The 26,126-nt window shown below is 34.3% G+C and overlaps 4 protein-coding genes across 6 annotated transcripts; 1 reads left to right on the top strand and 3 right to left on the bottom strand.

Moving 5' to 3' along the window:
- The first annotated feature begins 153 nt into the window (after positions 1-153).
- Positions 154-12,838, top strand: LOC137919343 (uro-adherence factor A-like). Its single transcript, XM_068762391.1, has 5 exons — positions 154-2,630; positions 3,486-3,661; positions 5,381-5,597; positions 6,209-6,352; positions 10,355-12,838. The coding sequence occupies exons 1-5, from the start codon at positions 420-422 to the stop codon at positions 10,511-10,513; spliced, it is 2,907 nt and encodes a 968-aa protein (XP_068618492.1). The 5' UTR covers positions 154-419; the 3' UTR covers positions 10,514-12,838.
- Positions 6,796-9,922, bottom strand: LOC137919345 (uncharacterized). Its single transcript, XM_068762396.1, has 3 exons — positions 9,765-9,922; positions 8,288-8,467; positions 6,796-7,499 (listed from the first exon to the last, which is right to left on the bottom strand). Exons 1-3 carry the CDS (start codon positions 9,867-9,869, stop codon positions 7,065-7,067), a joined length of 720 nt encoding a protein of 239 aa, XP_068618497.1. The 5' UTR covers positions 9,870-9,922; the 3' UTR covers positions 6,796-7,064.
- On the bottom strand, positions 12,741-25,337 carry LOC137919346 (chromosome transmission fidelity protein 8 homolog). Its single transcript, XM_068762397.1, has 2 exons — positions 25,254-25,337; positions 12,741-13,092 (listed from the first exon to the last, which is right to left on the bottom strand). Exons 1-2 carry the CDS (start codon positions 25,271-25,273, stop codon positions 12,771-12,773), a joined length of 342 nt encoding a protein of 113 aa, XP_068618498.1. The 5' UTR covers positions 25,274-25,337; the 3' UTR covers positions 12,741-12,770.
- Positions 13,002-25,337, bottom strand: hay (ATP-dependent DNA helicase hay). Of its 3 annotated transcripts, none has more exons than XM_068762392.1 (16): positions 25,254-25,337; positions 24,734-24,796; positions 24,468-24,615; positions 23,778-23,918; positions 23,469-23,663; positions 21,912-22,060; positions 21,626-21,774; positions 21,282-21,448; positions 20,459-20,629; positions 20,074-20,294; positions 18,671-18,854; positions 17,344-17,687; positions 16,425-16,567; positions 15,403-15,486; positions 14,260-14,454; positions 13,002-13,092 (listed from the first exon to the last, which is right to left on the bottom strand). In XM_068762392.1, exons 2-15 carry the CDS (start codon positions 24,786-24,788, stop codon positions 14,278-14,280), a joined length of 2,328 nt encoding a protein of 775 aa, XP_068618493.1. In that variant the 5' UTR covers positions 24,789-24,796; positions 25,254-25,337; the 3' UTR covers positions 13,002-13,092; positions 14,260-14,277. The 3 variants fall into 3 exon arrangements, with proteins under 3 accessions (XP_068618493.1, XP_068618495.1, XP_068618496.1); XM_068762394.1 differs by lacking the exon at positions 25,254-25,337 and adding an exon at positions 24,867-24,953; XM_068762395.1 differs by lacking the exon at positions 13,002-13,092 and adding an exon at positions 13,724-13,762.
- Positions 25,338-26,126: the final 789 nt, after the last annotated feature.

Below are 26,126 nucleotides of genomic sequence, written 5' to 3'. Positions count from 1 at the left end.
AATTAATGATGATTTTCATTTGCTGGCATAAATTGTATAATACGGAGACTATATTCAATAAATTTATACCGGTTTATGTAACGTTCACAGAAATGTTATTTTTTATTTTCCTTACTTTGTGTATGGCAACTATTTTAGTGGAAATGGACGACGACGCATTGAAAAAAATTTTAAGTGGACGAGGCAGAACGCTTGTTTTCATTTAGTTTTAAAGAACTAGTTTTTCATATCTTATGTGTATTGTGTTCTTTAATTTATATTATTAGTTAATGATGTAACGTCAGAAACAGTTTTGTGTTGAATTAAGATTTACGTTTATTTGATGTATTTGTCAACATAATAGGTTAGCATAATTTAAGTTTGTAATCTTTAAACGCTACAGCGTGTTATTTACAAGTATAATTCTAACAAATTATAAAATGGAAGTAATAGAGGAATCTCCTGCACTGAGTTCTTCAATTGATAATGTGAAAAATAATGTGGATTTCGAAGAAAATCCAACACAGTGTATAGAAGCGGACGTGTGTCTCAAATCCAATGGTACTATTGAAGAAGAAGGAGTCAGACCGGCCGATGATGAGAATATTATTACTGAAACTGTAATCACAGAGGAAGGTGTCGAAATACTGGAAGAAAATAGTGGAGAACCTGATCTAACCATTGAAGCAGAGACTACATTAGTTTTGACAGAGATTATGGTTCCGCCGGTTGAAAATGTGGCAATTTTAAGCGAATCTGTACTTAGTGAATGTGACCAAAGTAATGAAAGCAAAGAGCCAAATGTAGAAATTGTATCTGATAGCTTGGTGAAAACAGTAAACAACCAAATTGATGTTAAAGTACCTGAAAGTGTTGAAGGGACTAAGGAAGAATCAACTGTTGAAATAAACCCAAAAGAAACTTCTTCACTTCAAGTAAATAACGTGGGTAATACTGAAACTGAAGTTTTAGTTAATAATTCAGAAGAATCATCTGATAAAGATTGTGTTAGATTTAAGACAGAAATAATAGTTGAAGTGGGAGACAATGATGTAAAAGAAAATAATTTGAATGAAAGTAATTCTGATGAACAAGTGGCTAAAAATATTTTAAGTGGATTGGGACAAAATATTGAATTAAGTGAAGTGTTAAGAGCCTCTGATATTACTGACAATGTGGAGAATAACAATTGTTCTACACGACAGGAAGTCTTTAATAAAGAAGAATTGTTGGACATATTGCAAGGTAATGATGTGGAACCATCTGCCAATGAAATTGTAGAGTTTATGGAAATCAATACTATTAATAATAAATCTATAGAAGCGCAATTAGCTATACAACAATTAACAAGACTAAAAAATTGTAAGAAGAAAAATCGTTCAGAGAGGATACAGAAGACAAAAAAAGTTGAAAAAAAAGAAGAGAAGAAAACTGATAACATTATTAATGTTTTAGTAAAAGATTGGGATGATGAGGAAACTCCAGAAACTGATAAATCTGTGAATTTAACTAATGAAGCAGAAACACTATTGAAAGCTGATGATGTGAAAGAAGTCCAAATACAAGTTATAAGTAAGGAAGAGTTGCTTAGAACTTCCATTGACTCATCAACGAGTGAAGATCATAGCCAAAAGTCTAGTAGGAGTGGAGATGAGTGTCAACCTCAAAGAAGGTTGGGAAGAATAATAAAAAAAAAGATAATTTTTGATCCAGATAATCCAGATACATTTACAAAAGGCAAAACTGTAACCAAAAATAAGGATATAAGTGTTGATAGAGAGCAAACACCAAGTAAAAAGAGTAAGGCTGAATTATCAATAATCAGACCTAAATCAAAATCACCTATATCTAAATTACAGTGGAAAAAGCCTTCACCCAAAAACACAAAACAAAATAAAAGATTGTCTGAGGTTGACAAACTTTTGATGGATGAAGGAGCTGTTAACATGATATATCAGCTAGCACCTGAAGCACCAAAGGGTAAAAAAAATGTAAAAACTAAAGCAGAATTTATAAAAAAACTTCAAAGCTCAACACCAGACAGCAAAGAGATGAAATTTAGGGAGCGAAAAAAAGATTCTTCTAAATATGAAGATGGAGAAGCAAAAAAAATTTTGGGTGGAAAACACAGGGTATCTTTGAGTAGTTCAGTCAAGTCCCCATCTGTTTGTGAAGATTTTGAGACACACAGTGCTGATGATTCTATTATATATCGACGTCATTCATCAAGCTCTTATTCCAGCACTTGCATGAGTCCACGGAGGCTGAGTGATGTTGACTCTGGTAGTCAGAGTACACCCCGCGCCTCTCAAATCATCTCAGACAAAGAGAATAAGATTGCTGAAGGTGAAGTGAATAAGCAGGAAAGTGATGCTTTTATGTCAGATTCTACAAAAACACCTAACAGTGAAATGATTAATAGGGATGATTGTTTATCTATAAAGGAAAAGTTGAATTCCAAATTATCTCTTGCTTTGAATAAAAGAAAAAGAGAATCTAGCAAGAGTGATAAGCCCCCTAAACAAAAGAAAGTCAAGGAATCTGAGATGCTGAAAAATATAAATGAAAGTAATTATAAATATTTAACAATTAGTATTGATCACAGATTAGCTGAAATAACTATTCAAAAAGGAAGTAAATACTCTTTTCAGGTAAGAAAAATATTTTTTTTATAATATCAACTATTAAATTACAATCAAAAACCTTTTCAATCGTCCAAATCTGCATTTGATTCTTGGCATTGTAAAGTATCTTTCTTGCTTAATTTATAATACAATTTAGGATCAAATCTTATGCTTGTTTTTTTCTATCAGTGGCCATCTAGGCAGACACTACCAGGGTTTGTTTTTTGTAGCTAAATTATGGTGCATCATTATATTCCGGTTTCTTTTTAACTCATTCATACAGGGCCAATGTGACAAACCATACTTGGTCTTAAAATAAAGAGTATAGAAGTTTGTTTTTAAAGGGTTTTTTGTTTTAGAATCCTTTGTAGTGGTAATCCAACATGGTCATTGAATGACTAAATCAATCTTCCTTTCTATACTTTTACTATTACTTTTTTTTCTACTTAGATAATATAATGGATAGTGAAAATTATTGAGATACTAGTATGATCAGCTTTGATTAATGTTGTTATATTTCTTTGTCTAAATTCAAAAATTGTTATGTAATTGAGCATCTACTTGACATGTGTTTATATTAATTAGATTAAGTTACAATTACTGATTCCTTGTTTAACTTTAGGGAGTCAAAAGTTCATTTTGGAATACATCCTAATGCTGCTAATAAATACTGTAAACAGGTTGTTAATTATTCTAGTTTTAGTGAAAAAAGTTGGTGCTGAAGTTTATCTATTACCTATTATTTGTCATATTATACCATATGTGTTTGCCAATTGCATAAGTAGGTAATAATATAAATGTTTAAAGAGTTAGTGTACTTATTGTGTATATTACAATTTAGTTACAAAAATTTTAGTAATATTATTTTAATTATATTTACAGGTTATTAAAGAACTAGAACAAGCTTTGATATATGTTGATGGAAGAAAAGACATATCAGTTACACTACTTACATCTCAATGCGGCACATTGTGCTCATCCATAGATTTAAGAGCACTGTTGGATGAAGATGAAAAGAAGAGAGCTATAAATGCATTTGAAATTGCTGAATCTATTAGGTAATGTTACCTTTTTATGTATTGCTGCAACAGACCTGTCCAATCCAATAAATAAAAATAATAATGATAAGCACTGTTTAAGAGTATTCTATTATGTACACTGCTAGATTTCAATAATATTGTAATTATATTTTAAATGTAATTGTTTCTGATAAACAAATACTTCTTGTGTCTTTACATCAGAGATCTCCAGACTTTTTCCAAACAACACTTTTATAATATAGTTTGTTCTGGTAGACCCCCTGCACTATGTTATACCTTAATTCCCAAACTCGACAAATATGTGAATATTTGTCGTATTTTTGTATATGAGTTCCAAAAAAGTTAAAATTGATTGGAAGTCAAAAAAATAAACTTCAACAACCAAAAGAGTGATTTCATCCAATTTTACTTTTTTAAATATTATCTGGCCTATATTGATAGGTGAAGTGAAGCCAACATATTAGTTCTTCACTAAAGAACTCGGATACTTTTTTAGGGGCGTTTCGAATTTTGAACCCCCGTTTTGTAGTCATGCTTTCGTAGTCCACCGTCGAGGGACCCGTAGACCCCTAGGAGTCTACCTGGATCACTTTGACAACTAAAGGCTCATATCGTAACACACCTTTTTTGTTTTGATGATGATGTTGTTTTAATTTTGTTTCGATCGGGAAAAGAAAACTGATTTTTGTCACTATTTCCTGTAATTATTTAAAATTTCCTCATTTGGAAGAACCTTTCTCATTTCCTAACAAAATTAAAAATTTTAAAAGCAAATGCCGAATTGGTATAGTCGTTCTCGAGTTTTGCGCTTCGCGGCGTAATTGGCTATTCGTTTTGATTTATACAGAACGTTATGGCAAATTATTTATTAAAAATATGTATTTAATCATATCATCATGATCACGATCATCTTCATGACCCTTTTATGTAGTGAATATTTATTTCCTAATAAATTAAATAATACGTTGGCATTTTGTTTAGAATTGTCCTGTTTGAAAGTGACCTTGAAAAAAATATTTTAAATTCGAACAAAATGTCGTTATTATATTATAAGACAAGTTGGTGGCAACTTAACAAATACCTTACACCGCCATTATGGTTATAAACTTGTTAAATTTTCATTTTGGCTTTTACACAATTTCGTTTCTGCCTCGGTCAGCATTAAAGTCACGATGGACTACAGTGCTACTATTTACAGCTGGTTTATTGAGTTCTGTATTTAAACGTGAAACGTAAATTCATAAAATCTCACTGATGATCCTCGTGAGGGACTTCCTCCAGAAGACCAATAAAGAGGAGTGGTCCTACTACAGTTCATCGCAATGGTTTTAAAAGATATATAGATTGGAAAGGGGACTATTTTGAAAAACTAAATCATTTATTAATTGATAATTAGGTCATATTTCTGTAAATTCTACAAACTTTTGGTGTACTACTAAAAAAATCCGAGTGAAATTACCCTAAAATTTTCTTGCATTCAATACAATGAAAATTATCCTTGGGAGTTTAAGACATCTCAAGAAGTGTTTTTGGTTTTAGCTTGCTCGTATAAACTTACTGAATAATTTTTGTTAGCCCGTTGATTATAAAATACGCTTTTGTCATCTAAATATATATATATCCTTCAAGTCGTGTTAAAAGATAACCTAGTCAACAATTGGAATCCTTAGTTTCTCAAAACAAAATTAGCTTTTTTTTTTAATCTGTCTTTGACATCGAAATAATTTGCGTCAACAGGTCGCTATTGAGCACTATAGAGCAGCACACTAAACTTTTGTGCACGGGCGTGTGGGGCGCGTGCTGGGGGGTGGCCCTGGCGCTGGTGGCTCGCAGTGACTTGGTGCTCGGCTCTGAGCGGGCCACGTTCTCCTTAGCCGCGTCCCCGCGCCACGTCGCCGTGCAGCCGGGGCTCGCGGCCGTCACTGCACGTTGCGGTACTTTGCCGCAGTCACTGGTAAGTTGAGAATTTAGTTCCATACTTGCTTGATCAATTAATAATATTATTGTATTAAAGAATACATAAGATAACATGCCTGTGATTAGTGTCATGCTGATTTTTACGTGACAAATAGGAAAAATAGGCTCTAAATGAGTAATTATCAAGTTTCTTACTGGGGTTAGTCTTGATAGTATCAACATTCCAGACCTGTCTGTAGTCTGCATAAATACATATTAATATATAAATATTAATGTCGTGTCCTTTTAAAAGTGCATTGCAAAGTATATTCAAAAGAATAAATACTTGTTTCATTGTTTCATATGACTTCGAGTGTTAATAATGAAATTATATTACAATCTGATGATCTGGACGTATTGACCGACTAAAGCCAAAATATTAGTTCAATATGAAAAGCAATTTGCCAATGAACCTGTGAAACAGTTAACTACACCTGCTTATCTGCGGGTCGAGACTCGGATCAATTACTAATTATCGCAGCCGGCTCCATATTTGTTTAGCGAATTTTTGTGAAATTTTATATTAATGTAAATTTTTATTTTACTTTATATATATGCTAAAGAACCTGCTTCCGCATTTTTACTATATTTGACAAATAAATTTAACAGATTAATGACTTGGTGGTATTTGGGCGACGAATATCAGCGGCGGAGGCTCAGCAGGGCGGTCTGCTCAGCCGGTGCTTGTGGCCGGACCGTTTCCCGGAACAGTTGCGCACTATCGCCAGGGACATAGCCGCTCAACCTGGACCGGTACTACATTTGTATTCACTTTTTGTCAAAATTGGTAGGTCCAGATGTGGAGATGTTTTGGTTATAAAAGAAGACTTTCGTGCTGTCACAGCGTTGCCACATCGTATACGAAAATCACTAGACTTACCATACTTACATATTGCATAACCAAAGCAACCATTGTTACAAACTTAGCCAGTCAAACAGTGAGACCGTGTCGTAAGTAAAACACGGCATCCTAATGCCTGATGACCCTGGCTATCTCTGATAAAACACTGCACACGAAGAGGATACAGGCATACACGATAAGGCTCCACGGCGGCCGCATATCTCTTAGTATACACATGGTTTGGTCAGAGAGAGCCCTTGTGCTTTGCTACATGTATAAGAAGTTGCATCTAAGCGCTCTGCCATCTCGAACTCGCAGCAACTGTTAATTATGCAGCGTTGTCTTGCGGGCAAATAATTCGTGATAGGAAAGTCATCTCTTCAACACGTGAAATATTTTATTTATTTACTTGATTTATGACAAAGATGTTTGTCGTTGTATAATTTATTAAAAATAAAAACAATAACAGTTGTAGAACCACCTGCGAGAATCAGGCGATCAATGCTCGACAATAATCTAATTTAATAAAATGTTTTTAAAATTGATCTGATTTCCATGAGTAAGATGAAATTTAAATCTGCCTGTCTTTTCCTATGTTATACACGGATAGGCGGGGTCTCGTTATTAATATTCATCGTAGATGTAGTCGTCGTTAATAGGTTGACAGTAAGCTTTCCATCCTTTGCCGTGATATAGCAGCTCGGACATGTAGTAATGTGTGATGCCTCCGCTGTGAACACACATATGATTTCTCGGGCAAAGACAAGATTGATACAATGCGTTCAAGTCGTAGTTAACGTTGCCGCAGTACTCCCCCGACCTGCACGGCGGCATGTACCCACAGCGGTAGGTGTGAAGTGTGTCCAGCGAGGAGTTCAGGCGCCAGTAGTTCGGGTAGCGGCACCGGCAGTTGAGAGTGACTTTTGGAGGCGTCAGCTGTACGTTCTTGTGATGCATCTCCTCCAACTCGTCGGGGTTCATTCGCTCGTATCGTGTCTCTACAACGAGGGCCGTGTCCGAAGCGGAGCATTCAGTCCATTTGGTTATTGGCGTGCAAAACTATTAATAATATATGAACATTATATTTTCACTGTACAATCATGGACAAGTTTTTGGAAATTTTTATAATGTAACTATATTCGCCCGACAAAGTTACTATTACGTAACGCCCTTTCAACCGCTTTTATGTATGCAAAGGAAAAGGACAGATAGTTGTAAAGTGTAACAATTGTAATGAAAATTGAAGATGGGTTTACACGTGGCTTCTCTGGAATAGTTGCGTAAATAAATATATATAAATAAGTTTTATTTTATAATCCATAACATGTTTCCAAGGCTTCTTAAATTAATGATGAAAGGTCCACATGGTATTAATTTTTAGTTTTATGACCTCCACCAAAAGTTTTTATTACTGGTTAAAAAGAAATTAATTTAAAATGACGACATTTTATGTTATATCCTGGCTTTATTTGTCACACTCTTTTTTAGACTTACACTAATTCCCAGAAGCTTTCATTTTATTATTTTTTTCGCACTGTTTTGACAAAAATTGTATTTTTGCTTAAAACATGATGTCTTAGGAAGTTAGGCGAAATTATTTTCATCTATAAAAAAGATTTTTTTTCATAACTTACCAAAATGGTTTTAATGAAATTAGTCATTCCAGTAATGTTTTCAGTTCAGTTTTTAAAGACAACTTTTCGATAGTTAGAATTTTTTTCCACAAACAGTCCTGGTTATAACTAACTTATAAATTTTGTACTTATGAGCATTTGTTTAATCCGGCGAATACAATAACTATACCAGATAACTTAGGAAGCAAAAGTTAAATTAGAATAAAATTAGACCTGAAAAAAGGCTCTGTTGTTGATCTCGACGAGTTGGGTAGGATCGGCCCTCGTATCGCAGCGCTGGCGGCGGGCGCAGCGGCACAGGCGCACCAGCGCAGGCGCGCGCCAGTAGCGCAGCAGTAGCGCCGAGCATGCTTGATGCGCGTTGCACGGCGACAGGCCGCGCTCGCTCTCCTCCTAAAAAGGAAGATAGGAAGTACTAAGTCAGCGTGGGTTCCATTCACGGGACCTCTTTGAATGCGGGCACCGCAAGATTGATCAATATGGCAATCTTTGGCCCATGCTTTGCTGTGGGCACGTAACAACAGCTGATATGAATGAATGAAAAAATGAAAGTAAGTAGTAAAGTAACAAAATCGACTCAGGCATGGACAGATCCGTGGACAAATGAAAATAACATAGCCTGGCAGATTCAAAATGAAGTGGCTGCGGGCAGGCCACAAGGCGCACATTAGTAGGTGGTCGTCGAGGTCTTGAGCACCTGGAGTGGCGATTACGGACCAGTTTCGCGGAGTTCAGCGGAGGACGTCCATATCAAGGATGACGATCTTGTTAAGAGCGTCGGATGACGTTGAGTACAGGTCGCTTCCAACCGGTTCCATAAAAAATATTTTGGGAAGGCTTAGCTCCAGCAGTTTTCGTCTTAGAATGATAATTATGATAGTAGGCGAATTTTACGTGTACTATCGTAAAAAGGCGTAAGAGCATTGGCACGCAAAGCAGGACCTTTATTGAACTGTAATGTTTCGATAACGATGTAGTGCTTCCAACTTCTCGATGTACGAATTCTAGCGCAGCAACATGTTTTTTGTCACTGTAATTACACTAATTAATATCATCGAGAATACATTACATATACTGATGCTTAATGGTCGTGCATTTTTTCTATTGACAATTTGCAAAATTAACTGCAGTCCTTAAAATTATAGCACACTGTCACAAACGAAATGAGCAACCGGCTTGTCGTGAATACGCTATTTATTCACTCGGAGAGCTGTGTTGGACATTCGCAACAAAACTAAAGTTACCGATGTGGCTCGAATAATTGTTCGTCTGAACTGTCAGCGGGCGGGGCACATGGGCACTTGCAACCGATGGCCATTGGAGTCGAAAGTTGTCGAGTGGCGACCGCAAGCAGATAGAGGGTATGCGGGCAGGCCGCCCACTAGGTGGGCCGACAACACGTTTAAGGTCGCGGAATGTCACTGATTGCGGGCGGTGAGAGACTAATCATCAGACATCGTGGTGATCTTAAGGAGAGGTCTATGTCTGAACTTTGTACGATTGACGATCTATTATTACATTTACCTCGAGTTTGTTTACTTAACGTATACATTTTTAAGAAGTTTAAAATTATGGATTTATAATGTATAGTTTTTATTCAAATTATGTTTATTTATATAATAATAACGTATTGTATTTAATGTAATTGTGATTATGTAACAGGTAGAAAAAGATGTGAAAAGTGACTTACTAAACCATAATAATATAATACGGGATCTTCGTCTTCGTCGCAGTTGGCAATGGAACTCAGAGCTATAATAAGAAAAATGCTTATAGACCACATAGGCAATCCCATATCCACAGCTACTACTATCTAATTAGTGCGTTGAAATAATGTGGCTCAGTCGAGACGGGTCGCGACCTGAATTGATAACATAATATCAGCTGAAGCTCGAAGACCATCTTGTTGTGTTTAATCTATAGGACTAAATTAAATACATTTTCTTTTATCAATATACACCACAAAATATGAATTTTATTTGTTTGTGATTTTAAGTTTCTTAATTACGCAGTTTATATTGGAACAGTGTATTTTCAAATTTTCACAAAAAGCCGGGCTATCAAAATGTAGAGATGATCCTTGTTTTAAATGTTACACCAAGTTATTTAAACCTTTGATTACTCTTACAGGCGAAAAATATTAATATGCAAATCATTGTCATTAAAGTATATATATTGCGCAAAGTATTTTAACACTCATTATTAAAATAATACGACAACCTCAATATTTGATATTTTGTGACAAAGAAATAATTGTAATAACTCTCTTATATTTTTCAGAATATTCTGTTAAAGAAACAGTTGCTGGGCATAAGAAAGAGCGGTGAATCCTTGTCAACATTCTTGTCCTGCTTGGAAACGGAGCGCGATCTGCTGGTGGAGTACTGGACGTCTGTGGAAGGCCAGGAGCTGCTGCGAGCTGATCACCAGCCCGAATAGTCGACTGCCTGGTGGCGCAAGCGAAGGCGTCAACAAATCTGTCATTTATCTGGACTCTTTCGTTAAGCATTTGAAGTATCCGTTGATCCAAAAACTCATGAAATCATTTCGTTCAGGTTACGCTAATAATATGGATTTGTCAATGATTTTTTTTAATTGCCACACGGCGACGACTTCATTTTATACGCGTTATTTTAATCTGTTTTTAATTCTGAAAAAAAAAAAGGTTCACCGTAGTGTCCTCCGTTTAACATTGTTGGGGGTTTAAAAATAAAATGGATAATAATTTGGTGAATTTATTTGCCTTCAAAAGATGGTTTTTGGACAGATCATTTAAGAATATAGTCAATAATTGTTGTCCTTGTAATTTGTTTTATGCACTACCATCTGCGAAAGCTCTAGAAGGCGTTTTATCTATCACGCGTAACATATTCATTTTTAACCTCCGAGTTTCAACAATAAACAATTTCTACAGTTGTTGGATAGTTTTAATTACTTTAACAATCATTTAATTAAAAATGTATTGGAATATGTTTATTTGACAAAAAAGATCTTGTCGTATAATGTTTACGATTATTTTAGAAAATATGTTTGTACGGAACGGAACTGATCATTATTTTTGCTACAATTCGTTCACTTTTGTTTATACTGTTTTCTCCTTTTGGTTTTGCTGCTGTTGCATTGTTTATTGGGCAATTACAACTCTTTGTGCAATATGAAGATCATTCTAATCGTAATGGTTCGCCATTGTATATCTCCAATGAACTCGTTTTAGAAAAGCCTTCACAGTTTATGTATTCTAAATAGTTACATTTACTTCAAATGCCTTCAATATCTTTGATAAAGGCGTAATTTCTTATTTCCTTATATTTTTTTTTATTGGTTATGGCTAACGAAAGACTGTATTTATTTTGGATAAATGAAATTTGAAGAAACTTGAAGGAAAATTTAGGAGCTGTTTTAATGTTGGAACTGGGACATGTTTAGGATTAAGATCAAGATTATCATGTTATGTTGTAGATAAAATTGTTTATGTCGTTGTTTGAGATGTTTATGTTAATATTATAACTTAGGTTAAGTAGCGTTTATTTTCAGCCAAAGTTTTGCAATGAATGTTTACAACACCTTTGATTAAAAGAATCATTGTTCTCGTCGCATTACTACTGTGTTAAGGTGCAATCCATTCCTTTTCCATACAAAATTGTTGCAATTTAATGAACACTATGAACTTTTTTGTTTGTAAGGGATAATACTATATTTAGTTATACATTAAGTATAGCATTAATTTTATGTTTCTTGAAAAATAAAGTGCCTTTCGTAATAATTACACGATTTAAAGTTATTTTATTTTTGAACGAGATCATTACTTTATATTGGAATATTTAGGAAATTAAAAACAAAAGAACCAATATTTATATGGAAATATAAACGATAAGACTTCAGAAGTACTCGTGCTTTTAAAATGTCGCGATGGCGGCGCACGTGTCTACAAACAAGCGGCGCTGAACAGTAAAGGTTCACGAAGTGATGCCCGCCATACTTATACTATAATGTATGTATACCAATTTAGGTTCTTTTATTTTCATCCAATCCGAGTGTACAAATTGTGTGGGTAAAATAAAAATATGTTTCCGCTAGCTATACATTGTTTTAAGTTATAACACAAATGTTATAAAACACAATTTATTTCTTTACATCTTCAAATCAAATATAGTAAGATGCACACAAGTTTTCGTGTTCTTTAATAAATATTGAAAACATTGTTAAAGGACCATTACTTTAATATTTTTAGAAAACCAGAATGTTTGGGGAGTATTAAGTAAAAATATATATGTATATCATAATAAAATTAAGTGTTTTAGACTATTTAGAAAGTAAACAGAGAAAAGATATTCAAATATTTTTAATGTTGAAGATAAGAAAAAACAATTATCCGTTACATAAAAACTGTATCATGATATACAAAAAAATGTAAGTGATATAAAATTGGAATTTAACCTCAACACGATACAAACTAATGGTTGGAATATTGTTCATTGTTTAAATTATATATTTTCAGGTTGCATCTGGAATATGTTAAAGTGTATATAATGGTATATAGATAATCTGTATCACTTTAATAAATGTCTATAACATTGAATGTTTTGCATTCATTTACAATTGCTTCATAATGTCATTAAAAACAACGGAATATTCTGTAAGGGTAAAGGTATATTTGAAATAAGAGTTAAAAGCCTTATATTAATAATTTTACTTATCAAACTTTTTCAGATACATGAGAAATAATAGGTTTAGGTCTGGATTTAAATAATATTTTTTTCTTTACTACAGCCTTTAATTTATATTCCATCTTTCCTTCTACATTAACTTTTTCGATTACCGCCATAGGTTGTTCTAGTTTGACTTCTTTGCCATTTAATATATGATGGCCCAGGACCAGTACGGGTTGTTTGTTTCTGTGGTAATAATGCAAATCTCCGATGACTGTAGGGCCAGTTGTTACATCCTTCTTCATTTGTACAAGACCCTGCAGTTCCACAATAGCCCATTCCGGTACACTGCTATCACTTTCTGGCTTACTGAAATACAAGGAAATTTATTTTTTCATTAACAGATTTCAAAAATTAAGAAAAAGATCTACTCTAAAATGTTTATTTTGTTTTAGTTAAGTGTGGTTTTACACTTCAGACAGAAGAATAAGGTATTAAGAACACATGCACGAACTTTATTTTTTATGTAAAGCGATCGAATAAAAAACTAAGATTCCAGTTTTACGATTTGTGGTGTATAAATATGGTTTAGATTTGTTCGTACAAAGTATGTCAATTTTTAATAAATTTCCTTTAAAAAGAAATCCTAATCTTAACATCAATACGAAATCGTTAAACTCTGGACGATTCCAAAGGATTTGTTTAACACATATGTTAATTCTACGGCTACATGAAACTTACTTGACAGAACATAGCTATGCATATAGAAAAACGTAAAAACCGAAGTATATAAGGTCGTTGATTACGTGTCGTGTGAACGTCACAAAATAGTTTTTCCTTATCGACTTGTACGGAGATTTAAAGTGAAAAACGCAAATAATATGCATTCATATTACATAAATAATAGAATTTCATTAATTTTAGCAGTTTGCTAAATCACAAAATTGGGGGTAAGTTGGTAATAAAAGTAATTATTTGCATAAATTGTCTTTATTTCAATAACAGACACTTTTTTATCATGGGTATAGAATTTTCAAATCTGAAACAAAAAATATGTAACATGAAAAGTGTTAACAAAAATTATATGACATGATAAGATAATGTATTCTAATAGTCGCAGTTGATGATCACAGTACAGTAAGCAGTTAAGAAATGACGTTTTTTAAAATCAAAAATCGTCTCCTTTTTCGAATAAAACGCGGATAACCTTTTCTTAACAGTTCAGACATATTTTTTTTAAATAAAATAAATACAAAGTATTTTATCATCTTTAATATATCTACGTACCGAAATTTTGTTATAAAATTAATGGGGTTAAAGATTAAATACGTTTATAATAAAGCAGTAGTATTCAAATAATTGTATAACATTATCCCCTCAATGACGCTGTTGACTATTTGTTTTTGTTTGTGTATATACATTTAGTATTCCTATTCAAGCATTTCCTATATTTGTGTTAAGATCAGGTAAATAAATAATCCAGTAAAACCCGCCATAATCAAATATTTTTTAGTTTAATTATTTATGAATGCGTACGTGGTGGGGGTGGCGGGGCTAGTATCGGAACTTTTTGAAGAGCGGGTGTTTGTTGTGCTGTCGCCGGTGCTCGAGATAGAGGGCGTCGTCGGCGCCGGCCAGCGAGGCGAGGCTGCCCGCGCCGCGCCGCGTGCCGCTGCCGCCGCCGCCAGCCTCGCGCTCCTCTTCGCACTCGCTCTCTGACGCGGCCAGCACCTGCCGACAAATATTTATTCATTGAAACACTTTTTATACATACAATGTTTAACAGCGAACTTAAAAACGAAGGTATTTTCTTATACAGCGTACACAGACGGCGTACATATTAATGGATGTAGGTAAGTGAAATTATTTACATATAATAAAGATGTCTAGATATCTTCACAAGCCCACCAAGGCACCTCAGCAATATTTTTTAATTGAATTTGTCAAACAAGGCCTTAGCCCACTGTCCCGCATTCGGAGGACTCCGGGTCAACTCCGAATGCCGGTTGGGCGTAAAAATAAATGAGGTAAACGTCGCCTCTATGTTAGAAGATGCCTAAAGTAGGGAATCGTTTCTCAGTGTTTCAGTAATAGTTAAACATGTTACAAAAATAAACAAGTAAAACAATGTAATAGAGCAAACATAAAACTGTAATAAAAATGTGAAATAATGTAAACAAAATTGGAAAATAAAGAACTAGGAAGGCGATGTCTGAATGAGAATTAAAACGAAAGAGAAAGATAGAATGAATTGTGGAAAGAAAGAATGGAACGATAAATTATATGAAGAATGATGGTAGAAAACGTAAAAGGAAATAGACAGTGAGAAAAAAATTAATAAGACAAAAACGACCCTGTCCTTCCCAAAGATAGGGGAACGAGAATAAAATGATAATACGCATACGTATGCTAAAATGCTAGGTGAAAAACGAGATGTAAATAGTAATATCTTTATGTATGTGTAGCTTTTAGCTCATGCGGTTATATCATCTGAACAACAACCAATATCACCGAATTTAAAAAGACACATGTTCCTTCGCATTCAATGTCCAGTTTTATTGAGTATGTTTGCAGTTTTTTGTGAAAAAAATTATGCGTTTAAAATAACACTTAATATAATTTATCTAGATTTAAACCCAAAGATTGTTATAATATGTTTGAACAATAATGATTACGTACTTGCTGTAGCAGCATACCCTGTTCTTCGCGAGTGCCATAAAGCAACTCCGGCTCTTGGTCCATTCCTTTCAACTCTGTTATAACCTGAAAATACGTAATTACAATTAATATTCATAAATATTTCATAAGTGACTGAGGTGTCAATATCTCAGTTACTCTATAAAATCCATTTTTATTAATTAAACTGTAAGGCGTTCACAACTGGACAGGCCTCCTCCACTGATTACAATTAGAAGGATTACATCCAGCGTTTCTGAGGATCTTAAATAAGTCGTCAGTGCAGTCAACCTTGGGGGTGGATGTGCTGTGTTGCCATCATTATCTTAACACCAGAACTTCTTTTACATTACAATTTTTTTTGTTTTTATTTAGTAAACAAGGTGATGAGCTCTCTCGGTAGCTTCGATTAGAGCTATTACATATATAGGTCATTGCGGACTATCAATGGAGTAACAAGGCGCAGGAGCACCGAGTAGAAAACTTTGGTTTGGACTATCAATCTGTTCGAGTTTATTGTTCAGATTCAAGACACTGCAAGTGGTAAGCCTCTCTCGTAATATATTATTTGATGGGGTACAACAGAGGTGTATATTTTTTTTGACTACTGACATAAATTGGAATAAATGTGGGTAGAATTAAGATGCTTTATGCGATATGCGATGATATAAGGTGCTCTAGAAAGCTAATTCAAAAATACTTAAGTTTGTAAGGTATTTGTACTTGGAGCACTACAATATTTTATAGACATAAGTTTTAAAAACAAAGCTAAGCACATATAGATGCTAGTACACCTTGAAGAAGAAAAATAAATTAGAGACTGTAGACACAACTTTTAAATGGGTTAATAACCCTGATCACAGGATATCATTTTATTTACTTTAAGGACGAAAGACATAACGGGTAGTCACCCGGTAGCTAATTATATATGATTTATCTATTAGTGCATTGTTAGCTACATTGAGAAGTAGTTTAGTACTCATTGTTCCGACCAATTGAACATCTATCATGTAACTCTCACTTACTTTGTAACTGTATCCTTGGTTGACAAGGAACCGTTGCCGCTTACGACTGTACGCCATTTCTAGAGTGTCTTGAGACACGAGAGTATAGAAGAATGCATTGTACTCTTCTGCTAATGCGCCTTTTTTTGCCCTGAGAATACGACCTGAAATATACAAGAATCTGTTGTAGTACATCATTATAATAAATCTTTTAATGACATTTAGCTTATTATATTTTGTACAATCATATATAAAATCCTTGATTCACCGGACGAAATTAATATACAGAGCTAAACTTTTGTAAGGTTTTCTAAGGAAAGAGGATATTAGTACAAATCAACACTAGTAAAGAAATTTGAATAATTTGAAGGAGACGAATTGATGACCATACAATACAGCAATTCAATCCAACAAGAACAAATAGCGTGTACTACATCCTTAGCTAATTCCATTTCAATCGTAGGTTCCCAACTTTTTAACCTATTTCTAACTTTAAAAAAAAAATTATCGCTCTTTGTTACAAAATAGACGATTAGATAAAATAGAAATAATATAACGATAAACAAGCATTCATTTCACTTGTCTTTGTGTGTGCATTATATGTCATACATCCATAACATGGAACACACAACATTGTTAAGGTTCTAACCAGTTCTACACATGGCGGTGGAGCCGCAAGTCCAGCAGTGGACGTTGCTGGACCGATGATTATGATTCTTCTCTTCAACAGAGTTTATCTGCTCGCTTTTTAAATCATATTTTCATAATAGAAATAAAAGGAAATGAAAGACATTTACTTAAAGCAAGAAAAATTATGAGAAATTCTATGTTAAGCTTTAAAATATGAAAAATCAGCAATTTAATTTGAAGAATAGTTAATTAATTTCAGATTATACGCCACATTTAAAATAGACACTAAAATAAAATGGGAAAAACTTGCCCAATCTTTGCGCCTCTTGTCTTCGAGAACCGCCGTGGGATGAAATCTGTATCAAGACATTAGCTTCCGGCAGATCGAAACTGGTATCGGCAACTTTACTCACAAATATCGTATTTACTTTTGGATTGAACTTGAAATTCTGCAGGATCTGTATCCGCTCACTCTGCGAGGTTGGTCCGTAAATGTAGGGTTTGTTCATTTTAACGGCATAGTGCCGCAGCGCAAATACGTTGTCAGAGAACACTATCGTCTTGTCACCGCGCTTCTCGTGGTAGCGCACCAGAAATTGACAGGCGCGAAACTTTGAAGGGTTCATGACGTAGAGCAACATTTTCTTGTTGATTCTGGGGATAAAATTTTTTATATGAGAACCGGGGCCAAGACTTCAGGCGTCTCAAAACGCGCGCGCCCATCGGTGGTTTGGCCCAGTTTTAGTGGCTCAGAATGATACAATGATTTAAGAACCTAAGATTTAAGTTGGGAAATACTTTAATAGTTTACGTTTTATATTTTTCTTAATATCCAAGTATTAATGGATAAGCAGATTAAGAAATATTAATTAATCTGTGTTATTAATCAACAATACCCTCATCAGGCTGTAGAAAATAATGGTAGTGAGGTTTCACTACTAATTAAATTCAAAAGTGCAAACAATGAACACAGAAATATTTTTGTGTAATTATGTTTACATTGTCTCGCGTGATGGTAATATTACTTGATTACTGATGATTGTTTTATTTAATTAAAGTGTTATCATAGAAATATATTAAACAGCTGTGGCCAAGTGATCACAAACTGGCTTTCAACGGTAGGTACTCACAAAAGGTATATGAAAACATCGTTAGCAAGTATTCTACAATCTTAAATACCAAAGGTGTTCTATTTTTTTTCCGACTTCACTACTGCTTGAGTGGCATTTGCAGTTTCCGCAGGTTCAAAAAGGCAGGGCGCGGATGTCGCTTAACTTAAACCTTTGTTATAGTGAAGCTTGGGGATCTAGGGAATCTCGGCTTCTACCGCTACCAATGTATTACCAAATAGGTCACAGAGCTCTTAAATCGGCGCCACGCTCCATGGAGTGACTTCTCGTATAGGTACCTGAGAGAGGACTACGTGACCTCTGCTTTCATATGGATACCCAATTAGCATTCTGACCTCGGAGCACCCGAGAAGGCCTAACCTGTTCTTTATGACCTGAAGTATGTGTATTTACGCGAAGCACTGGCTACGTACACAGGCGTACGTGAACACCGTTCACAAATTCGTGCTATCTTCATACTGTTTGAGTGACAATCCAACGAAGAAAAGTAAGCACAACGGTGTATACTTCTGAATGAGGTACTCGCGGTAGAACTCCGGCGTCATGGGGCACCACACCTCGGCGCACTGCACCCGCGCTATGTAGCCCGCCGCCTGCAGCTCCAGCCAGTTCGCTTCGTACAACTTCGGTCCTATCAGGAAGTTCAGGTCTGCTATTTTGTCATCTTCTCGAAGAAGCGTCGCTGTTAAGCCTGCAAGTTATACTTAAGTAGGGCGCAAACAATAGTGCATTCGGAATTCTGTAATTAATATCATATAACAAGTATCGCATTAATTTTATAATAAATGATAAAATTGCAAGTCCAGTCATAGTAGTGATCTTTGGGGGAGGCCTATGCCCTGCAGTAGGTGTCTACAGGTTAAAAAGAAGATGAAATTGAGGTTGCTCTGTTTATTATGTTAATAACACAGAAACTTATTAGAAGTGTCCAATTCTAATATAACTAAAATTTAAAAAACAGGTATGCTTTGAGTCAAATTTAATATATTTTACACGATTGTTTAGGTTTTAGGGAGATTGAGCGCTCGATGGATACCTCATGTTTGTTTCACTACTATGTGGTGTAAATGGTATTACGTTACTAGCAACTTTCGGCTTTGTGCAGCTTCGTCGAAATTGAGCCCACGAAAACAGAGCTCCGTGAACTAAAAACTTTACTCGGGCAGATCGTATTCCAGTTACAACGGTGACTTTCGCACGAAGAGGGTCTACACCGGTATAGGTGTATAGTGGTGTTGACACGGGCCTCTCCTGACCACCCTCGCTTAAACGATAGCGAGGCGACCGGCGGACACGGCCGCTGGTGTGGCGAGAGTGGTGCATCGTGCCCGACGGTGGCCAGAAGTGGGATAAATATTTGTTTTAATTTTTTTTTCATCGCACCGGTTTGTACAACAATAGTCACGTAAAATGTTATTGTGATTCGACGGAGGTGCCTCGAATGCTGTATTTGACATTAAAGTTTTTTTTTAAATTGTTATAAAAATTAGGAAAAGCGTGAAAATGCTATTATGCAACAATCATTGTCGAAAACAAGGTAATGGTTACAGTGGTACAATTTCGCGAATATTTCACTTAACACTCTTCCTTTATCAGGGCAATGCTTTAGCACACTCATTTTAACTTTTGATATTCTAAAATTTTATAAAACAGATTTTATAAAACAAAATACTGCACATTACAAAGCAGTGGTCTCGTTCAAACATTTTAGCGAAGATATTCGATGATATATCTCATTTTACATATTGTCTCACAAATTGTAATAAAGATTCAAATAATAATCACAGTATGAAATACACGAGGCATAATGCTGTGTATTTAAACTTATTATTCTGCAATACAGATAGTATAATGATTATTAAACAATTTATTGTTCTAGAAAAGTAATGTATTAATATTATGTTACGGACCTAGCTTCGCGTGAGAGTGGACGATAGTGAGTACTCGACGGAACATCTTGGCCGGAATGGTGTGAACCTCGTCCAGCACCACCAGCCCCCACTCCTGCGCCTGCAACCACTTCATGGTCTGTTCAGCCTCCCACGAACGTCGCTGTCCGTGTGTGATCATGTTATATGTGGTGATCAGAATGCCAGCGCCCATTGGCTTATCTTTAGCCTCGGATGTAAACCTGAAATTTTTAAGTCCATGTCGTAATCAGTGTAATGTTGTGTTGTACATGACAGAGAGGGGCCGACAATCAATAAACAGAAGATCTTGGTAAGGTCGTCACAAAAGGCTGGATAGCTGCTTCTGTCCGTCCAAATGTTGTTGACAATAAAACATGGTATTGACCTGCAAATCATGCTGTCATCGGCAGTGGACCAACATTTGAACTGTTGTTTCCACTGCTCCACGGAAACGCCGGAGTTGCAGAGCACAAGGGCGCGCTTGCGGACCGTGCACACCGCCGTCACGCCCACTAGCGACTTGCCCGCGCCGCACGGTAGCACTATCACGCCCGACCTGCCAACAAACCACGATCATAAACAAATCATGCCTCTGCAACGTCAAGCTTTGCCAGAATAGTTAGTTACACACTGAAAAATACATGAATAGATAGATGATGAAATCAATAAAAAAGCTGCAGAGATTGGATAAAGCCATTTGGAGAAAGAAGTGGGAAGCCTGTGACAGAGACATAGGCGGAGATAAGTGAAGGCAGAATAATTCAATGTTGTAATACCCATTTATTTTGAACTATAATAAAATCTTTCACAAGTCAATATCAATCTTGCATTCTTAAAAATACATAGCATTAGGAAAAAAACAAGACAGAACAAAAAGACGATACACTGGCATTAGGAATTTTTTGGCATTTGATTTGGCACGTCAATATTCATCTTTAATAAAAACCATCGATTTTAATATTATAACTAGTCCAGGCTAGTGCCTGAACACTACGATAAACGTTAAGCTCTATGAACTCTTCTACACTATATGTTAATTCAAATGCCGGAAACCATATGAAGGAAAGTTTAAAAGTATTATATAATCTAAAAAAACTTAATCCAGCTTAAACAACTTTTAAATAAGCAAATTAATTAATAATCAAGAACTTAATTGTTTACATTTATATAAATGCTCTTAGGTGAATATAGGGTAATATGAAACATACCTAGCACGACCATTTCCAAACATTTTCCTGAGGCTTTTCTCTTGATACGGCCGCAGTACAGCGGTGGGCTTAAGGTCTATGTTGATGTCCGGATTAACGGAGTCATTCCGAAAATCGTATTCGGCTAGAAGTGGATGTTCTAATTCTATGCATCGTTTCTGTATAACCTAAAATTTAAAAAAATAACTTCTTATAATAGATCAAATTAATTAACTAAAGTATTTGAGAACAAAAATGAAGCACAGAAACCAGGTAGCAAATTCATTGATAAATACTTTTTGGTTCCTGGTTGTTAATAATCAATTCATGTGTTCTACGTATTAATAACAAATCATTAATATTACTTCAATTTTATCGGGATCCACTTCGAAAGCCACCGCTGTATTTGCTGCAATATCGGTAGTCTCATCTTCGTCGTCGTCTTTATCTAGCTGCTGGTAGAATTGGCTAATATCTTCTGGTACAGCACCATTTGTTATTGGTTTTTCTTCAACTGAAAGTTTAGTTTTATTACCCACAGTATTCTGATAAATGTTTTAAATTATAGTCTATATTTGCAACACTAGAAGCTTTAAAATACCAAGAACTGAATTAAATACCCACTAATAATGTTGATTTATACTATGTTACCGCTTTTAGAAGTAGCTGCTGCAGGTTTGTTTGGTAATGCTGATGAAAGTAGTTCATCATCACCATCACGGCGCAGTCTGCATTGTTGAATTACAGGATCTTTCAGCAATTTTTGAAGAACTTCAACATGCTTACTCTCTACTAAATACCTGAAAGCGAATTAACATTTAATACATAAAAATTTGTATTATTATGTATTATTTATGAAACAGAATTTTAAAGATAACATAATAAGATAATAAATGATCTTGAACAGTGAGAAAGTGGAGGACAGTATTACAACCTTTAATGAAAGAAAGACAATATATATACTATTGCCTATAACAACCTTTGATACTAGGATATATTTCTTTATAAGTAGGAAACTTCATCGCTATTTAAGTACTATAACTACCAACCGGTTACTTGTTCCTGCAAAACAAATTATTATGAACAATTGTCAACCTTATTACTAATCTAAGAAGGAATTTTGACTTTTGTATTTGTGTATTGTACACTTGCACAGATCTACAAATACAAAACCAAGGATAGAGATTAGAGAAGTTTATTGGAATAGATGACAATGTTGCCGTTTGCGCCTTAGCTACTGAGGGAGACATTCTTGTAGAAATTTAAGGTAACAATCGTAACACAAACAACAAAGAAGACGAAAATCAGCAAGATAATCAAGAGCAGTTTCAACCAACAACAATATGCGAGGTTCTTTCTTATGGCCTTTAATGTTGAGTCTAATACTGACGATAATATGACGGCTATGACACGTAAAAAGCAAAACATGTTTGAGACTCCAGTTAAAAAAAGCAGAGTATAATGATCAATTATTTTAAACACCAAGTGCAGTCTATGAACTGTTCTATAAATAGTTTTATTCATAATAGTTTTTTATTTCTTTTTTCCACACTTTATTTGAAAAATACATAGTTCATTTACATAACCTATACTGCAAACATACATATGACTATAAATCAAGTAGTAATACTAGTATATATATGTAACATTGTAACATTTATCGGACACAACATCTGAAGTATGATAGTCCCTTCAATGTCAGTATATCTGGTTTTGGCTATAGTATTAAGAAACAATAACTTTAGCTGGATGCAGACTGCATTCAACTGGTCTTATTAGAAATCTGTGGGGGAGGCCTATGTCCAGAAGGCAATGTCTTGTGGCAGAAATGATCATTGTCATTTTGGTTTATAGGCACTATAAGCAAATAACATAATATTAAATCCTATTAAGTATAAATAAAATATAAGTGATCTCTATGAACTTCATCAAAATGCATAAAAACAAATCAACCCAGCAAGACATATGCCAGGGGCACATGCAGTGCCAGCATCAGCTTTGTGTACTGCATTTAGTTGGTGTAAGCATAAGGCACTAAGAGCAACAGAAGTCACCCTATATACACTGCAGGAACAAACAACATTGCTGCTTAAGCCTGGGATTCAATTGTACCCAAAATAGATAGGATTTTGCAATGCAAAGGATAACTAAGGTATAAACTATACTGTTTCAAACATAAAAAAAATCAAAAGCACAAATGCCTCTCACCTATTATGCTTTAGTACAAGTTTAACTTTTCCATATGACAAAGTACAAAGTTGAATAAATTCAATAATGCCTGCAGGTACAGAACATTTACTTAATCGCTGCAAGTATTCAATAATATCTGTTGTTTGCAAGCCCACAGATACCGCTGCATATAAACTGTATGCTGTTAATTTGTATTCATGTATGTGTTGGGGCCTGAAAATAAAAATAATAAATACAAAAATATGCATCTTAACATATAAGTGTAACAAACAGTTAATAATGAAAAAAACAAATAAAAATGCTATAATCATAAAGTAACCAACATACCGGCAAACAGGTTCTGCAATAGCAATCAAAAAGTCATGTGCATGTTTATAAACTGGAGAAAAGGCTTCCAAGAATATATGTCCATTAGGTGCAACCCAAAGGGGACGGCTGGTATTATCTGGTTTTAAAGTCATTTGACTCCTAAAAAAATTAATCAATAATTATTATTAAATTGTAATTTGATGAACATAAAATTGGACTGAAACATGTTTTGATTAATATTAATCTTGGCTCTCTTTTCTATATATTGTTTCAGAGCATTAGCTCCATGTTAACAAATGCATGTCTCTATGGGCAGGTTGCAGTAACCAAACAGTGCTGCACTACTTTTGTGGCAGTAACATATTTAATATCTTTTTTCATGGGGCAAATGAAAATGTAATTCTAATGATGGTGGCTAAACATCTTCACTTCACTATGATTTCTGCCTAACCATGGTCCGAATGACAAATCTGCTGCTAACTGTGATTGACAATCTTTATTAAAGGCTGTTTTGAAGCTTAAACTACCAGAACTATATTAAGTAAAGCTATTGCACTCTTTCCAAGAGGAGGCAGTGTACAAAAAATTAAATCTTGAAAAAGGTAAACACTATAAATTCAATATATGTGATATCAAGGCAACATATTACAGTTTGAACACAGAAATAGAATCCCTTAAAACTAGTGTGATATTAATTAATCAGATTACCTATAATCTTTGGCACCAAACTCATCTTCAGGAACCTTGTCATTTTTCTCAGCATCCTGTGTAGCAGCAACAGGTACTCCAACATTTTCAGTGTTTTCATCTTCTACTAGATCTATAGTAATATCCTCCTCTATTTTCTTTTTCTTCCCTGAAATTTAACTTTTTCTTGAACAAAACATATACTTTTTGATTTTCAAACACACTTTTTGGTACAAAAAATCAACAACATTACATGCAAAATTTAAACAAAGTGAACACAGAAGTACCTGATCGGTCACCAGTCTTTGAATCATATTTCTTAAACTTCTTTGGTGGCCCCATGGCTTAATCTAGAAGTATACAGAATACTGTTCTAATTTAGAAAAAAAATAAATAAAAAATAAGTGTATTCAAACTTACCCTATGTATTATATATATATATATATCTGGATAACTTATCTTCTTTTTCATAAAAATTGCAATTTTATGGTATATACAATCGATGTGTATACCTTAATAACGTACTGTCGTTATGCTAAAACGTGTTCTGTCAAGTTCAAATTAAACATAGATTAACAAGATTGTTTCTAATACGGTTTTATATTTGAACTATATGCGAAGGTTTTATACAACACGAGAATATATTTCTTAAATATTCTATGTACTTCCGTTACATTTAACATTCCAAAAATTATATAAATAGCCATATCCCAACAATTATATTAATAACAATAGTTATAACAACATAACAAATGCTATGCCAATGTGTTGAAACATTGTTTATCATAAATATTAATGCAAACTTACCACGATAAATAGATCAACATTATAAATAAATACACTTAACGTAAATATATATTAGGCGTTTCAATATAATAGTAACAATCGATGTATGTTTTAGAGATAAATAACTATTTACTGTCTACTTATTAACCTTATTGTCAAAACGAGATTATAGGCTATATGAAAGAACGAAAATGTTGCCATTGAAGCCAATTGAACTTATAAGTCTTGAGCCCACGATATTATAAAGTACAAACATATACATACATTTTATTTACAAACTGATTTAAGTCAATACACAACTATAAATAATAAATTTAGTCACGATTTCCTAGCGTCCTTATATTTTAAACGTTTATAAATAAAATTTGTTTATAATTTAAAATTTACCATGAGGGTATGATTATTGTAAGGTGAGAAAAGCAAGAACATCAATTCCCAGCATTCCATGGATTCATTCAGCAATAACAACCAAGTACGGTTTTCAAGGCTGACATATTTGCTTATCGGGTTTAAGGTAGTTTTTTTTATCGGCTAAACTTCTCTCCCTACATAATCTAATTTTGAATGGTCCTATAAATGCTGCTCTAAAAGTACATTCGAAAATTGAGGTGACATTTGATTGAGAGATTTTAATATATTCCTCCACCGTACACAAATCCACTATGAAATTATGGCTAGTTATTTCATAAATGTTTGGTCTTTAGGTATATTTATTACCATAAGAACAGTAAATTCGGCATAGAAGTACACCACCAGTTTTTAGTTCAGATTTTGTATATTGTTTTTAACATGCGTTTATGAAATAAGCAGTTTCCAGAAGAGATAAGGATTTTGTTGTAATTATATTTTTGAGCCTTCTTCCATAAAATTGATGGGTTACTGATTTTGTTACTT

The sequence above is a fragment of the Battus philenor genome, unplaced genomic scaffold (assembly GCF_028537555.1).
Source record: "Battus philenor isolate CCGP_79_NKW_IND1 unplaced genomic scaffold, ilBatPhil1.0.hap1 SCAF_16, whole genome shotgun sequence".
Classification (NCBI taxonomy): domain Eukaryota; kingdom Metazoa; phylum Arthropoda; class Insecta; order Lepidoptera; family Papilionidae; genus Battus; species Battus philenor.
This window is presented reverse-complemented; position numbering and strand designations above follow the sequence as displayed.

Coding starts and splice junctions, on each gene's coding strand:
- LOC137919346 (XM_068762397.1), bottom strand. CDS start 25,273: ATGTTGATCTATTTATCGTG. Junction 13,093..25,253: donor ATGTTGATCTATTTATCGTG/GTAAGTTTGCAT, acceptor CTTGTATTTCAG/TAAGCCAGAAAGTGATAGCA.
- LOC137919345 (XM_068762396.1), bottom strand. CDS start 9,869: ATGGGATTGCCTATGTGGTCTATAAGCATTTTTCTTATTATAGCTCTG. Junction 8,468..9,764: donor TATTATATTATTATGGTTTA/GTAAGTCACTTT, acceptor CTTCCTTTTTAG/GAGGAGAGCGAGCGCGGCCT. Junction 7,500..8,287: donor ACAACAGAGCCTTTTTTCAG/GTCTAATTTTAT, acceptor TATTATTAATAG/TTTTGCACGCCAATAACCAA.
- hay (XM_068762392.1), bottom strand. CDS start 24,788: ATGGGGCCACCAAAGAAGTTTAAGAAATATGATTCAAAGACTGGTGAC. Junction 20,630..21,281: donor TTTGGAAATGGTCGTGCTAG/GTATGTTTCATA, acceptor GTTTGTTGGCAG/GTCGGGCGTGATAGTGCTAC. Junction 20,295..20,458: donor GATGACAGCATGATTTGCAG/GTCAATACCATG, acceptor TAAAAATTTCAG/GTTTACATCCGAGGCTAAAG.
- LOC137919343 (XM_068762391.1), top strand. CDS start 420: ATGGAAGTAATAGAGGAATCTCCTGCACTGAGTTCTTCAATTGATAAT. Junction 3,662..5,380: donor GAAATTGCTGAATCTATTAG/GTAATGTTACCT, acceptor TTGCGTCAACAG/GTCGCTATTGAGCACTATAG. Junction 5,598..6,208: donor GTACTTTGCCGCAGTCACTG/GTAAGTTGAGAA, acceptor TAAATTTAACAG/ATTAATGACTTGGTGGTATT.